Source organism: Argiope bruennichi, chromosome 7 (assembly GCF_947563725.1).
Source record: "Argiope bruennichi chromosome 7, qqArgBrue1.1, whole genome shotgun sequence".
NCBI classification, from domain to species: Eukaryota; Metazoa; Arthropoda; class Arachnida; order Araneae; family Araneidae; genus Argiope; species Argiope bruennichi.
This window is the reverse complement of record NC_079157.1, coordinates 103471123-103488093: the sequence shown is the minus strand read 5'-3', so window position 1 is coordinate 103488093 and position 16971 is coordinate 103471123. Positions and strand designations below refer to the sequence as shown.

The 16971-nt window shown below is 30.2% G+C and overlaps 1 protein-coding gene across 1 annotated transcript in view; it reads left to right on the top strand.

Moving 5' to 3' along the window:
* Nucleotides 1-16971, top strand: part of LOC129975507 (uncharacterized) — a 57434-nt gene that overhangs the window by 22739 nt on the left and 17724 nt on the right. Inside the window, exons 11-15 of the mRNA XM_056088569.1 lie at nucleotides 2314-2468; nucleotides 5294-5420; nucleotides 9982-10148; nucleotides 10558-10690; nucleotides 11381-11529. Coding sequence (XP_055944544.1) covers nucleotides 2314-2468; nucleotides 5294-5420; nucleotides 9982-10148; nucleotides 10558-10690; nucleotides 11381-11529 — 731 coding nt within the window. The remainder of the gene's footprint in view (nucleotides 1-2313; nucleotides 2469-5293; nucleotides 5421-9981; nucleotides 10149-10557; nucleotides 10691-11380; nucleotides 11530-16971) is intronic.

The following is a 16971-nucleotide window of genomic DNA, read 5'->3' as shown; positions in this document are numbered from 1 at the left end:
GATTTAGGAAATTAGGAGTCATATATTTTTAATATAGTATCTCTTTTATGCTTAACCAATGTTAAAAAAATTAATGCAGCAATTCTTACCCGGTTATGAACTAAACTAAGACAAAGAAATGTTTGTTTACTTTAAACAGACTGTATCAATTCGTCAAATTTTATTTGATCATTGAATTCAGTTTAGAATTAAGTGATATTGGTCAAATTGAGCTATGTAAGGCGTGGAAAAAAATAGGGGCCATCCAGCTTTATTCTTGCATCATTCATCGTACAATAAACAAAATGTCATTTGAAAGAGTTTAATGTATTCTTAAATGTTTTTGATTTAAAAATTTCGTAAAAGCCGTTTATATATTAAAATAAATTCAAACTTCAACATTGCGAATATCAAAACTCATTTTTCTTATCAAAATTTAAATATGCATCAAAAGTAATTCCCGGAAATCAAGTTTCATTCGTTTAAGTCTATTCGTATCGAAATTATGGGTTAACAAAATTTTGACTTTCTAATGTTAAAATTAAATTTTGAACTTTTATTCATATCTTAACTTATAATATCATTAACCTAAACTCTTTTTCTTATGAAAATATAAGGTATTCTACACATTTTGTATGCATATTTAACAGAAAAAATAATTATTAATATGTGAAAAAAATTACAAAATAAGCATTTAAATTTTTTTATAAATTGCAACATATTTAAATTTTAGAATAAATAGAAGAAAAAGGCCATTTTATGGGGACATGCAAAATTTCAGCTTCAAGTAGATTTCCCATTTCACTAAGTTTTCTGTATTGCTCTTAAAACGATGCATTTAGAGGCACATTCACAAATTTAAAAATATCAACAGCATTTTATTTGACATTGAAATATTGCAGATCATGTATTCCTTGAAACAAATACAATTTTTTGCATTGCTGTAATATAAAAATATATTAAATATATTTATCAGCAGCAAAGAATATGAAATCAAAGTAAAAAATAATTCCATTTTCATATTTTTTTTATTAACAATAGCTTCTTTTAAACATGAAGGATAGTCTTTGTCCTTGTAATAAGGTAGAAATTTTACTCGTCAGCTCATATAATGCCGTTTGCAGAATATAAAAAACTGACAAAAAAATGAGAATTTCATTTTGTAATTATTGCTTTACAGGATTTAACTATTTAATTTTACAAGCATTCTGACAATTTATTTCTCTTAATAATTTATGGATAACAAATTTCTAATATGAAAAGGGCAATTTGGGTTTATTTAAATTTACTGATGTTCGTTTAAGCTGTACAATACTTCTTACCCAAGTTCCAAATTTCATAAGATTAATTTGCTGTAATTATAATTATTGTAAATTAAATTGTAAGTATAATTAAATTATAAATTTGTAATTACAATAATATTGTAATTATAATCAATAATTAAAGCATAATGAATTTATAATTATTAATAATTACATAATGATGTAATTATGATTAATAATTACATTATGATGTAATTATGATTAATATTTACATTATGATGTAATTATAATTAAATAATAAAGTTGTAATTATAATTAATTCATAAATAAAATATTTAATTTTATGTCTTTTGCACATACAACAAATTTTTCCTTTTTATTGTTTTTAGCGAAATGGAGAATCAGACTCAGGTGCAATTGAAACAAAACTTTCAAAACACTTGAATATTTCACTTATGAAAAGAATCAAAATTCTCCTAAAACTTTCACTATAAATATCTTGTCAAAAATAGAAATAGCAAACCGTATTGCCTTGTATATTGAAACTTTAAAGATTCTTTAAAAGAATGATAAAAATATTATTAACGATGTCCAGAGAATATCAAAATCTTACTCATTTAAATATGAAACCAAACCCTTAATAAAAAATGTTAAATATCTCCAAAAAAATTTAATCATGGTGCATAAACCTAAATTTGTACATCGGGTTTTTTTTTTCTGTTTGAAATCTTTTCATGACTTCAAAAAAAAAATGTTGCGGTAGAAAATTTCTATGTAAATTTTAAATACGTAGACAACCTCTGCGAAAATTTTAGGCAGCATCTTTTAGTATTCATTACTATCTCTAAAATGGTACTTTTAATTTTTGCATAAGATTGCAGATCGGTTGCAAATTAAATCTGGGTGAGTCCTTTTTTGCGTTTGTGCATTTTATTTTGTAATTTATTGTGTATCTTGAGCAAGAAAAAGCATAAAATAATATGCAGCTTTGTGTTAAATAACAAACATAGTTACTTTTGTAAAATTGTAAATAATCTCTTGTAAATTAACCAATGCTTTTCATTTGCTTCAGGGATATTTCTAAAGCTTCATCTTGTCTCGGTGATGTTTTTAATCCTTGTTCCACAGAGTCCATCCTTGTTCTGAATTCTCTATTGCAACAATTCCTAGAGGATTCTATTAATATTATAAATGTAACAGCAATGAAAAGGAAAGGAAGTATTGATGGTATGTATTAAAATATTCAAAATTATATTCAAAAACGCCCAAAACATGCTGAAATTTTTTAAAGATTTGTTAATGAATCATTTTTGTCTTCGTAATGAGCACGAATATAAAGTGTTTTTGAATTAGAAGTGAACCGATAGTAAAAATTCCTTTGCCACTTGCAATAAAAATTTAATTTAAATGGAAGAACTATCTAGGTGAATTCGATTGTAGTCAGGAAGAAATCGGAAGACTAACTTAAAAAATGTTCTTAATCCAAGTCCCCAAAATAAATGCTTATCTATTCTTTTTAATTAATTAAACCATAGATATTGAAAGTACGAGTAAAAAATAAAATGCGCTGACATGTGATTATTTCAAGATTATAAATTGTTCTAATAGAATGCATATATTTAAAATACTATATCAAACGATAGAAAGCAGGACAAAATAAAGCATTATGTCTCTTTACGGAAACCAGGATTGGAATTATTTTCCATTCGATTATTTTTAATGACTCTCGTAAACCTGAATAGTAATTAATATTACTATATCAACTTACCACTGGCGAAAAAACGAAACGAGGGAGACGTTAATTTCAAGAAATAGAAGCTTGCCATACATTTTAAACTTTTCTGCGATATGGTGAAAAACTTATCCACTGATATTACTTTACTTTATATATTTAACACATCAATTTTGAGTACAACGAAGATTAAGAGCACAAACCTTACACAAGAACTTTAAAAAAGAGTTTTATAATGAAGATTTAGGTGTCATTTTTTCTTTTTTAAACACAGAAGTTTGGAATATGCAATCTAATAGATAGTATTAATAGAAACAATACAGCCGTAATTGAAGATTTTTGCTATATTTTATTATATTTTTACATTACTGATAGGCGTACCAAATCATCACAAACCTTATTAAAAATTTTTAGATGATTAATTTTAGAAGGATCTCTTCCGATTTAAAAGTACGACTGACTTAAATTCAAAATGCCTAAATGAAATCAATTTTATATGAAATCACCTTATCTTCGAATTTCTTTTAAATCATATACGCTAAAAATACTTGGTGTTTAATGATTCAATTCAGTCCATCATTTGAAGTAATAATAAAAGAATTGGTGCTTCAATTACGTAAAAGAATATACTGAAACGAAGCATTCACACTTACAAAATATTTTTTCTTGAGACATATACAATGTCGGTGCATGAAATAAAAAACGAAAAATGCCAAAAAAGAGGTTAAAGAATAAAGGTATGTTAACTTTGATTAAACCAACAATCTAACTTTTAAATTTCCTATATTTTTATAGTATTAACGAACCAGTGTTTTTTTAATATTCCTTTATTCATGTGTATTCATAATAAACGTAGTAGTATAAACTTAAAACTTTGTCCGAAGCTGAGTTTGTACTGATAAACTATTATTCTTATCTCAATAAATTATTTTAACAAGTAATAATATACAATAAGCGTAGATTTCTCTATGTGGATATTTAAGAGGAATAATTAAAGAATGCCTAGTAGAAGGGAAAAATTAAAAACTGGAAGAGTGTCAATTTGCGAATTTTTTTCTTATGATTCGGGATTACCGCAATCATTACAGCCCCGATACCGACATAGGTAGAATTTCCTCTTTGAACAAATTTTTGCCGTGCCATTAAGTGATTTCGGATTTGTATTCGAGAACTTTGTATTTTAGTGTTTAGCAGCTTGAAACATTTTTTCGGTTAGAGTTCAGATTTCGTGGCGCGACAAAAAGAATTCATAAACATGATTGTCTTGCATGCCTAGAATAGACTTAACAGTTCGTTATATATCAGTAGAGATATCGATATATCAGCAAGGAAAGTCTACAAATTTTAGGAAAGAAAAAAGTGAATTAATAATTTTGAATAAATGAAGCATTTTCTCTAATTTTGCCACTTCTATGGACGAGCGAAGAGCTATTGTTAGAATACATTAATGGAATAAAACCATTTCAAAGTAGAAATGTAAGAAAGATATTCTATGTGGATTTATTACATTGAAAATTATAAGCTAGTTAATTAAATTTTTAATTAAATTAACTAGCTTAAATTTTTAATTAATTAGTTAATTTAATTAAATTAACTAATTAAATTTTTAATTAAATAAGTGTACAATATTCAGAGGTTCAGAAGCGAGAATTTTGTATTTTCTTCTTCAAGCAAACAGGCTTTGAAAAGTTATGTAAAATTGTATAAAAGCAACAGAATAGAAGTTACGGGAAGAAATATGGGGAGGGGGCTCATTTGTCTCTTAAAAATTTTACATCATTATTACCTGATGAATGAAAATTCCATAGGAAGTTTTATATAATATTGCCCCAAAAATGCAAGGAATATTTGGACATAATTTAGTAAAAAGAATAAATATATTAACTGGAAACAATTTGTAACATGAAGTAGCAGAAAACTTAAGCGGTTCAACATTTATATAATAAAGGAATAGCCTAGAATATTTACAATTTTTAAAAAAATGGTATATGATTATCTGCAACATATGTAGCAATTTGGATAAAAATGTTTACGCTTAAATAAAATTATTGCAACTGGGATTCAAACCACATACAATCAAATTAATATTTCAGCACTTTACTCACTAAGCCAAGTGTTTTTTTTGTGTATGCTGATGTATTGAAAATGAGTCAATATTGGTAGTAATCTAGATTAGAATCTTAGTTTTAGCTGTTTTATTATCATGAAGATGAAAGTTGAAGACCTGAATATAACCCAGTATTGTATGTGCACAGAAATAAATACTTTGTATGCTGGTATTGCATATTCTTTAAAATCTGATTATCTTTTTTCTTTACAGAAAAAACTAAGGAAATAGTAAATTTGTGTCTCAATCGAGCAGGATCTGATCTCATAAATAATTGTATAGGAGGATTTTACTCCATCATCAAAGAAATCTTGGATAAAGGCCATAGCACCATAGATATGTATATACATTTATTTCTTAAGTAAAAGTTTTATCAATAAAAACTGAAAAAAAAGTTTCCACTATACAAAGCAGAAACTTAATATTGAAGTTTTTCATTTAAGCTTCTCATAAATATATGATAAGACAACTGCTAATATTTAATAAATGTAGAATATTTTGAAACTAATACAATAAACTTCAGGAGTCATAGAACATATCTAAACAATTTTTATCATTTATGGACGAATCAGCCAGAAATGAAAGAAAGAGTATTAGCGAGTTTAATTCGATTATCCACTTTCTCGATAAAAAAATAGGCTTATATTACGAGCAAAAATAAAGTTTTATCAAAGGAAAAAGAAGAGAAAAATGGCAACAGCTGCTTGATAATAAAATTTGTACTAAAAATTATAAGAAATCAGGATTAATGTTGACAATTAATCCTGATTTCTTCGACGACACCTTGCAATGGGCGAAAGAATTCCCATATATTTTGGAAAACTACAGGCTTATTTAATGTCTGTGGAACTACGGGGAATATAGCAACTAATTCTTCATTAGAAGCAACTGGAGTGATGTACAAGTATTACTTCAAATGTGCTGATTAAGAAACAGATCGGATGAACGTTAAGATGGAGCGAGAGACTTCCACGACCAATCTATTAGCTGAAAAATATGTCATAAAAGTTCCACTTTCGAGTATTGGTAAAGAAATGAGGAAACCATCTACGATAGGGAACACGCTTGCTGAGGAATTGATTTTTGTAAAATCTTTGGCTTTCTTTCCAAACTGTAAACGAATCCCTGATTTTTCCATAATGGTTATAATCCATTTCAAAATCGCTAATAACATTGCTATGAAATATATATGCATCCATTAAAGTAATTTTTAAAATCTCTGCAGAAAATTGTTTATCTTTGATTTCGCGTGTTATATGAGAAAGTGTTTCTTTTTGTAAGACTATTTTGTAAGACTATCTAACAGTTTATTCCTTCAGTTTTGAAGCATTCTGTATGCATAAAATTTCATGCATAACATGAAACTTAAAATTAAATTAAAGCAATACTTGTTTTCGATTAAGAGATCAATATAGAAGTTGAAGTAATATAAGTGTGTAAAAATTTTAAATACTGTGTTTATTGTTTGATTACTAATTAAATTGGGCGTGTATATCTAACTTTTTAAATGGGTAGTTTTCTTTGCTGTCGAACTACAGTAGACTCCCGATTATCCGCGGGCGAGTTATCCGCGCCTGCCGCACAAAGTTTTTTTTTTTTTATTGTACAAGCGTAAAGCAAAGAAAATAAAAATGTTCACAAAACTGAGCGAAACGTTAAATTTGCTAACATAGTGCTTATTTATGGCAAAAATATCCCAGGCCTTCTCGGAACCTTCCCCTCTGATAAGTAAGTGATTTCTTACTCACCCTTGCAGTGCCCGCTCCACCGCCCTCTCTCGTCTTAATCTTACTGACACGTCCACTTCCTCCCACTCGCCACTGTTAGTTTAAGCCTGATAGTGTTTGCGAACCGGTCGGAGTTAATTTCTTATCTTTTATTGTGTTCAGTGCTTGTGCTTTTTGGTTTTGTGTTTTTCATTACCAATTTAAAATGTCAGGAAAACGAAGGAAGGTTGTGTTGACGATTGCTCAAAAACTATAATTAATTTCCAAAGTAGGAAACGGCGCTACAAGACAGCAGATGGAATTGGATTACGGAATCGCGGAAACCACAGTGCGTGACATTATAAAGCAAAAAGACAAACTGGTGAACTTTGCATTAATGTCGGACAGTGCTTCCGTTATGAAAACGCGAAAAACTATGAAGGGTTCTACCTTTGATGATCTAGACACGGCATTGGCAGAGTGGTTAGCTCAAGTTCTAAAAGAGGGTACTCCTGTAAATGGTCCTATCATTGCGGCGAAGGCAAAAACCTTTTTTGAGTTGTTAGGCCTGAAAGGAAATTTTGATGCGTCTTCTGGCTGGTTGACTCGTTTTAAGCAGCGACATGGAATTCGAGAAATTGGACTTCATGGGGAGAAACTTAGTGGTGACCAACAAGCAACCGACGATTTCTAACACGAATTTGAAGAATTTGTTTTAAAAGAAGAGCTATCTTTTGAACAAATTTACAATGCCGACGAATCGGGACTTTTGTGGAAATGTCTTCCCACTCGCTTTTTAGCATTTGAAAATGAAAGTAAAGCGGCTGTTCATAAAAGCAGCAAGGAAAGGATCACTATCATGTCTTGCAGTAACGCTGCAGGTGGACATAAACTTAGACTTATTGTCATTGGAAAGTCAAAAAAAAAAAAAAACCGAGATCTTTCAAAGGCACAAAGATAGAAAATTTGTCCGTTAATTACTTTAACCAAAAAATAAAGGATGGATGAACCGAAACATTTTTCAAGAATGGTTCGAAAAAATCTTTGTTCTTCAAGTGCGTAAACCTCTTAAATCGAAAAACCTGCCTGAAAAAGCTGTGCTATTGATTGACAACGCACCTTCTCATCCATCAACAAGCGTGCTAAAGTCTTCTGATGGACAAATTTTTGCAAAGTTTCTCCCCCCAAACGTTATTGCGCTAATCCAACCCATGGACCAAGCAGTCATTGCAACAATGAAGAGAGCATACTGAAAAAAGCTGCTAATGACCAAAATTGAAGAAGGTTATGATCTGAAACAGTTTTGGAAACACTACACAATCTTAGACAGCATCTACGATATTGCATCTGCATTGGACTCAGTTTAACCGTCAACCCTCATAAAATCATGGAGAAAACTCATGCCTAATGTTGAAGCCAACAACAACCTAACCCCTTTGAGTTGTGAAGAAGAGAATGAAGATGTAGACACGCCCACGGCAACTCTTGCCGATATGGTGAAAACAGTTCCGGGTGGTGAGAACATCGATGCTGAAAACATTAACGAGTGGTTGGAGTGTGACGTCAACGAACCTGGCTTCGAACGCTTGACAGATGACGAAATTGAGAAGAGAGGAGAGAGACCGAGAATGAAAGAGAGCGAAGTGAAGGCGAAGAAGAGCCCACTGTGCAGATGCGGAAGACTCACGAAGCGGCTTTGCAACAAGTCGACGTACTGCTGAGCTATTTGGAAGAACAAGACGACGCGGAGTTGGCCGAGAAACTTATACTACGAAAAATGCAATCTCGGATCAAGAGAAAATGCTTCCAAAGCAAGAAGCAAAGACAAATGACCGATTTCTTCAAAAAGGTGTAGTTTTACAGTTATGCTTTTGTAATTGCATAATACATTACAGTATTAAAACAGTACATATGTATTCATTTTTCTGTGTATCCTTGACGCCTCTCGTAAGTACAAAGCACTTTTCTGTTTTCATTAACAAAATGCATTTTAGGTTAGTTTTGAGTGATATACTAAAATATTAAGCGTTAGTTAAACATTTCCTGCTGTTTATTTTACGTTTTATTGTACATAAAACGATTTCTCAAAGTTGGAATGACCGTTTTCTTTTTGCTATACCCGTTTTTAGCTATTTTCGGATGATCCGCGATTTTTTTATCCGTGGCGGCCGCGCCACCCAATTCCGCGGATAATCGGGAGTGTACTGTATATAACATTTTCTGGTTTTGAAAGTTGTTTTCGGTTTAATTAATTATTCGGTTAATTCTGATGATACAAAAGACATTTGAGAAGTTTGTGGATTCATTCGTTATCGTGAATTTCGGATTGTAACTACAACCGAATGATTTGATTTAAGCTTATGAGTTAAATTGTGGTTATTCGATGCGCGCTGTCGACTCATACGCTACATTTAACGGATTAATAAGCTATAATTTCCATAAATATATCCCTAAATTATTCTTAAAATCTGATTCCCCTTAATTTAGAGAATTCAATTTATGCTAATCCATCTTTGGTTTTATGTAGAATCAGACGACTGAATTGGAAATGCAGTTTATAGCGAAAAAAATTATATATGCTCTGAATTTTTGGAATAAAAAAATTGTTGATAAATTCAAATAAAATTAAAGGAAGAGAAGCATTTTACAAATAATCAGTTTGCAAAATATCTGTATTTGATGTAAAAGTCTTTGCTAAAGACTCATGCTTCTCTATTTAGTGTACTTATTCCATGATGGTGAATCTTTTCTCCTCACGAGTTGAAGAAATAAACGAAAAAGTAATATATTGCATAAAAGACAAACTTGAAATGCATCATCAGCAGCACATTCACACCGTCACATTCTGTTTTTAAAATGAAGTGGAGACTTATAATCATGTTAAAAAATTTGAAGTTTGTTGGTGTATATAAACTGATAGTGCCTGCATCTAATTATATGAAACCACTCGTTTTCATATTAAGAAGATAATAACACTGAAGGATACTCAAAAGAGAGATTCTCAAATGCATGAGTATTTCATCTTTTATATTTGAAAATGCTCCTTTGTAACATTCCTTTAATTTCTAATAATGCACAGAATGATAAACCACACTTTCAATATTCTTTTATTCAAACTTTTCTTGTTTATTTGGTGTTTTGTTTTTAGGAATTCTTCATAAAATTTCTGTAACTAAAAATGGATTTTTCTTATAGAGACTTGACTAATGAAGGTGTAAAATGTCTTTCCGAAGTGCTAAGTATTTGTTCTTTGAAAGCTCGTATTGCTTTGATGAGACTGATGCTCGAATACGAAGGAGTTTTGCTAAATATTTCATTTATGCCTCAAAGTGATCACATTAACATAATGAAGTTGATATCAGGTAACGTATTTGAAATTTTTACCCTGCAATTTATTTCTAAATTCCTTTTGCTAGCTTATTATAAAATTTGGAAAGGTAGTGAGGATAGATTGACTACCATGAAAAACTATGCAGAAAAATGGACTGTAGATAGTTGCTTGTTTGCGGTCCTTCAGAATCGTTTGATTCCTGGATATTTGATTTAATTTATATTTATTGAATTATTTATGTCAGTCTCGTTTTCCTGAAAAGTAGAGGATTATATCTGGCATTGCGTTTTGAATGTACTCAATAAAAATGGTTATCACATTATTATCCTTACAAGTGGGATATTTTTTCCCTTTAGAAATAAAAGGTCTAAATTTCTATTTTATGAGTTATGTTTTCAAAGTTTAAGCTGCATAATTTTATTTTATAAATAATCAATTAGGTGAAGAAAAACGGAGTTTTGCTGAATGCTTTAAAACCTTAAGTCAAGAAGAAATGAATGCCTGTGAACCGGAATTGTATTCTTTACTTTCTGAACTTACCAAAGGATCTATGAGATTACTTGATGTGCCACTGTAAGCATATTTTAAAATACTTAAAAAATGTTTGATAAAATAATTTAATTCCTAAATGAGAATTCTATTTTTCATATATATTTAAACAAAATTTAGCTGTTTTTATGCATTGCAATCTTGATGTTATGCAATCTTAAATGTTCATTTGTTTAAAATCTTAATCTCATTAGTGTAAAAGCAAGGATATACATCCTAAAGCTGCACCAAGAGATCACTTTTTCTGGAGAATGTTCTTTTACTAAATCTAATATTCATTGTTACAACAGCTTACTACAACAGGAAAAATTTTCTATGAAAGTTTATATACAAACTGTGTTTTACTAGACTTTATTGAAACTAAATAGAATATAATTTTATTTTATATAGAATTTTAATTCTTTGCATTCAGAAAGTAATTCTATGTATATTCACTAAATAAAAGAACTCATTTTGTTACTTCGATAACATATGATTTTTGGATAATTTGATTTTTTTACTTTCAAAATTAATCTGAACTCTAAATTTTTAACTATTGAAATCAATCTCAATGGTATTCCTTCTAATATAGTGCAAAAGAAGCCTCACGATTGCAAATGGTCAAATTGAAAAAAAAAAAAAGATTGGAACTTTAGCTTTTAGATTAATTTATTAAGATTATTTTTTAAAGCTAAATTTTTATTTTAAAACACTCAATATTTTTATATTTTATAGGTCGGGTAACAAAGAATGCCTAACGGATGCATTTAAAAAATGTTCATTTCATTCACGTTTAGTTATCATGGATCTAATTACGTTTATTACAGACAATACTATAGATATACCATTGCATTTCCCCAAAGAAACCCCAGTTCCTATAACAAGTAAGGAAGATATTTTTGTAATAAATCTTTTTCTTATAATTAACTTGTTAAAATGTTTCAAATTTAAACATTTTAAAGAGTAACTACAAGAAATCACTGTTTTAAATTCGGTAAATTTCAAAAATGTATTGTAATGATGCGAAAATATGCAATACCTCATACAAAACCGAATCATTTAAATTTTTAGTCTAATTCTTAGAGTACTCTATATATTTTCTTCCTTTCTTTAGATAGACCTTTATGATTAGTTTCCAATTCTGTCCTAACATGTTAGAGCATGTAATTGTTAAAATTGATAATGTCGTTGGTAACTGTACATCGGAGGTATCCGTCATATGTAAACATGCAGATTAGTTGAATGATCCTCATCACGACAGCATATAATCTGAAATTGTGGTAGAATCCTAATGGCTATAATTGGCTGCGGTATAACCTATCTCCAATCATTGAAGGTAACTTTACTTCATTGCAATCTTGATGTTATCTCATAGCCTGAATGCCCTATTCGTGAAGCGAAAATAAAATGTAGAGAAGTATTTTATTCATGTATTTTAGATGTCCTTTCACCAGTGGGAATTAAGCGTTGGTCACTACGTTCTGGAGTTTGTGACACTGTATACTGCGATTGCTTTAACCCTTTTAATGCCGAACGAAAGTATTTTATCTTTATGAGGAATACCGGTCCAATTTTATGAATTTGCTAGAATTTGGGAAGAAGTTCATAAAAAGAGCAAAATAAAAATGCTTGCAAAATTCAAAAAGAAACAGATTACGAAACAAGGGAAGAATAAATTAATGCCGATTTTATTTAAATATTTTTAAAAAAGTAAAGTTCCCTCGTGTACGTAAAGATATATCGTCATTCGGCAATTAAAGGTACTGTAAGGTATATATGTACAGGGAAAGAAATTGCAAACCATAAGATCTGGACACTTGCTGAGGCACTTAGAAAGGGCTAAATTGTAAACACAATTACCCAATCCGTATTCTTCCTCATTCTTTATTTTTTGGCAATAAAATGACTATAATTACAACAATTTTCATCTATAAATGTATTCACAGTTTAAGAAAACTAATTTTTAAAATTCTATAAAAGCTGATATTTTTTAAAAATTCAACCATAATTTACTTAGCAGTTAAAAATTAAATATATAAATTAATCGCATCAAATTAGACGGTGTAATCTAGAGTTTTTGTCGATAAATTTTAAATTAAAAAAATAAAAATTTCCCTGCTCAAGGAAAAGAAAAAATACCTTTTCTTTCGCAAGAATCATACTTGTAATGCCGTTTTGTAGTTAACGATTCAAATAAAGTATTCTAACAAATTTGAAATTGGGATTAATAAAGATACAAATTGCGATTTCAGTCTACGCATACTCGAATTCTTAAAAATTATATATTTTGACTTCATTAATGCCACTATATATTTTGACTTCATTAATGCCACTATATATTTTGACTTCATTAATGCCACTTAGTATAAACAATCTTTTTTATTAATGTCTATAAAATAATACAATATTACAAATTTATTCAATTTTAATGACACTTTATACATTGGAAAAAAGTATTGTTATGAAAATTGGAAAAGCATTCCATTATTTTGAGCAGTGCATTTACATAATGAATAGAAATACTCCTTAAGTATACATATTATGAAAATATATACCATGCATCAATTATTTGTCTTAAGCAAAATTATACTCCTTATGCCAAGTGGCTGAACCATTTTACTTATAATTTATTTTACCGCAGTGGGAGAATCTCACAGTTCTAACGATAATAAAATCGTTCACAAAAAGAATGAAAGACTGGGTGAATAAAAGATGCATGTAGGAATTTTTTTCAGTAAGAAATTTTATTTGATTAAAATTTCCATTTGCAAATTGTATTCAACAATTCTTTCTGTGGCATTCTTATAATTATTTTGAAATCCAAATTTCAGGATTAGTTAGCAACAATTGCTGATTTGAGCACTGCGCACATTGTTATGTCATGGTATGCAAGAGCACCACCTATAACAATTATGAACTTGTACATTCGAATACTGTAACCCGTTGGGAGTAGTTGCACAAAATAAAGCTTTAATAACTGTAACGACATCCGTATTTTTTACTATTATACATCCATTTATAATCATCGACAACACTGGTTCGTCTAGCTGGAGTAAATACTATGGATAAAAAAAGTTGAAAAAAAAAGCGATGACCAAGATGGAGTTTCAGAAAAGAAACTAAATAAACTGAAAGGCTCGATAAAAACTACTCTGAAAAGAATCGAAACTTTTAGTACCGAAAAGTCAGCTTCCAAGCATTAACACAATGGAATTAGAAATGAAAGTAAGGAAACTTGGACAATTGCAAGCATAGTTGGACAAGATATCCGAACATTACTATGGTATTGAAACATCGGAAGATATAGAAACTATCCTAGAAGATATTGAACAAATAAATATACGGATTGAAGAAACAGAGGTAAGTCTGAAAATACTATTAAATTCAATTAAAAAGGAATTGAAAATAAACTGTGTTTCAAAGGATAATGCAGTAACTAAAATCCGAATTCCGGAAATTTTTTTAACAGAATTTTCTGGAAAAATAGATTTTTCAAATTTTAAAAATTTATTTTGTTAATAAACAGTAAGCAATTAAATGATTCTCAAAAGCTGTATTATCTCCGTGCACGTTTAAGAGAAGCTAAATTATTAGAATCATCTAGTGATAACTTCCACTCACTCTTTAAATCATTATCAATCATTATCATTTAAATCATAAATCATTAAATCTTTATGAAAATCAACATCATTTGATAAACTCTCATATACTAGAAATAATAAATTTTGAGAAAATTCGTAGCGAATCTGCTAGAGAATTCTGCGCTTTAATGGACTGCGTTAAAAAAAGCATCAGCGTTAAAGGTTCTTAAATTTGAACAAAATAAGCTGATTTAATGCTAGTAAACATTCTACAGAAAGTAGACAAAGAGACAAGGAAGCAATTCGAGTTTTCTCTAAATACGGCAGAAATTCCTACATTTGAAAACTTGATGGAATTTCTAGAAAAGCGAAGCTCTTTGTTAGAAAGTATTAACCGTATTCTGAGTAAATACGAACGTCCAAAAATACGAGTGTATCTAAAAGAGCGAAAACGCCTATAGTTAATAATAAAAATTCCAATGCTAAAGCTTGTATTTTATGCAAAAACTATCACGCTCTATTTAGATGCGTTACTTTTCAAAACATGTCTGTCGAGGACAGAATTTTTTATTAGGAATAAAATTATGCATTAACTATCTTAAACCTCATGCGGGGACATGCAAATCAAAATATTCTTGCAAGCTGCAGTAAAAGGCATAATTCGCTCTTACATGATGAATCAGCTGAAATTCACGCTATCACTTCAAGTTCAAGGGCACGGGCGAGTGAAAGCCAAATAGACGCTGAAACGAAACCGAAACTAAACATACAAACCGAAGTATCTGTTTTGACATTCAATCCAAGAGATATTAAACGGGTGATAAAAGCGAATAAATCGGTTATATTCTTATTTACGGGAAAACTGCAGATGGTAGCGGAATTCAATTAAGAGGGCTCTTAGACAATGCTTCAACTTTATGTATTCTTCGAGAAGATGTAGCTAGAAAATTGGGAATCAAATTAAAATCTGTAAAGCAAGGTGTAACTGGTATAAATGGAACTACGCAGTTTGTTAAACACGTTGCTAACATTGAAATATCAAATCGAGATTATTCATTTTCACACATGGTGAAATGTTCTATTCTTTAAATAACCAATGAGATTCCTGTATCGAAATTAAATACATATATCTGAATTAAATATTCCCTCTTCAATTGAACTAGCCGATTTCAATTTCCACACACCAGGTCAAATTGATATAATATTAGGAAGTGAGCTATTTTTTGAGATTTTAAAACCTGAGCAACTTCGTCTGCAAAATGGGGATGTAATATTACAAAATACAAAGTTTCGTTATTTAGTTGCAGGCATTCTTCCTCAACAAGCCAATTGTTATCTAGTAAGTGAACCAAATTTAGATGCAGCTGTTAAACAATTTCTTGAATTGGAATTATTGCCGAGTAATGCTAAATAACTAACAGTGAAGAAGAAATTTATTGTGAGGAGCATTTTGTTAAAACCTATAAGAGATAACACGGGAAGATTTATAATTCAGTTACCCATAAAGGAAAATGTCGAATCATTGTTAGGAAATTCCGAAGAAAATGCAATCTAGCTCCTAAATCGTATCTGGAATAAATTAAACAAAAATACTGTTGAAACCTTATATAAGGAATTTATGCGAGAATATGAGAGTTTAGAACAAATGGAGATTAAAATTGAAGCTGATAGCAATGTGAACTATTACATTCCCCACCATGCGATATACAAACCTGAGAAAATGTCAACTCCCTTAAGAATGGCTTTTGATGCTAGTGCAAAAACAAGCGGATATTCTCTGAATTCCATTTTACTAAATGGAGGTATTTTTCAGCAAGATCTTTTTTCCATACTAAGTAGATTCAAAAGCACAGATACGTATTTAATGCAGATATTTTAAAAAATGTACAAATACTTATCGATCCCACTCAAAGAGACTTACAGCGTATTGTCTGGAAAACAAGTGCTGATGCTACAGTGAAGATTTACAAACTGTCTACAGTAACCTATGGAACAGCTTCTGCACCATTTTAGGCTACCAGGACCTTAAAGGCTTTAGCAGATGAGGAAAAGGACTTCCCTAAGCCTGCAGATGTGATTTGTTCTGATTTCTACATGGATGACATTCTGTCAGGTGATGCAACGCTAGAAGATACTAAAAATCTTCAAACCCAGATTTCTGAACTCCTCAGAAGAGCCGGATTTGAGCTTCACAAATGGGTCGCTAATAACTCTAATTTACTACAAAACCTGTCTACCACATCCTATTCATTTCAAGAAAGAACTAGGTGTTAATTCTGTAAAGACATTAGGTATGTTTTAGGATTCAAAAGAAAATTGCTTTACATATAAGGTAAAGATCAAGCCTAAGGACTCTTTTTCAAAAAGGGAAGTGCTGTAAGAAATAGCGAGTCTTAATGATCCACTTGGACTTTTAGGCCCTCCCATTACCAAAGTAAAAATATTTATCCAAGGACTTTGGAAGATAAAATTGGACTGGGATGAAATATTACCATCTGATGCAATGACAGAATGGAAAAATTCTCGGAAGTAAACAACTTCAGAATTCAAAGGTTTATTCTACTTCCTGATGCAGTTCGCATTGAGATTCATGGATTTTCTGACGCAGCAGAACGTGCTTATGCTGCTGTTGTCTATTTAAAATGTTTCACCCAATCTGGACAGTTTAAAACTAGACTGTGGAGCAAATCCAGAGTGGCTCCATTAAAGTCATTTACCATTCCCCGACTTGAACTATGTGCCGAG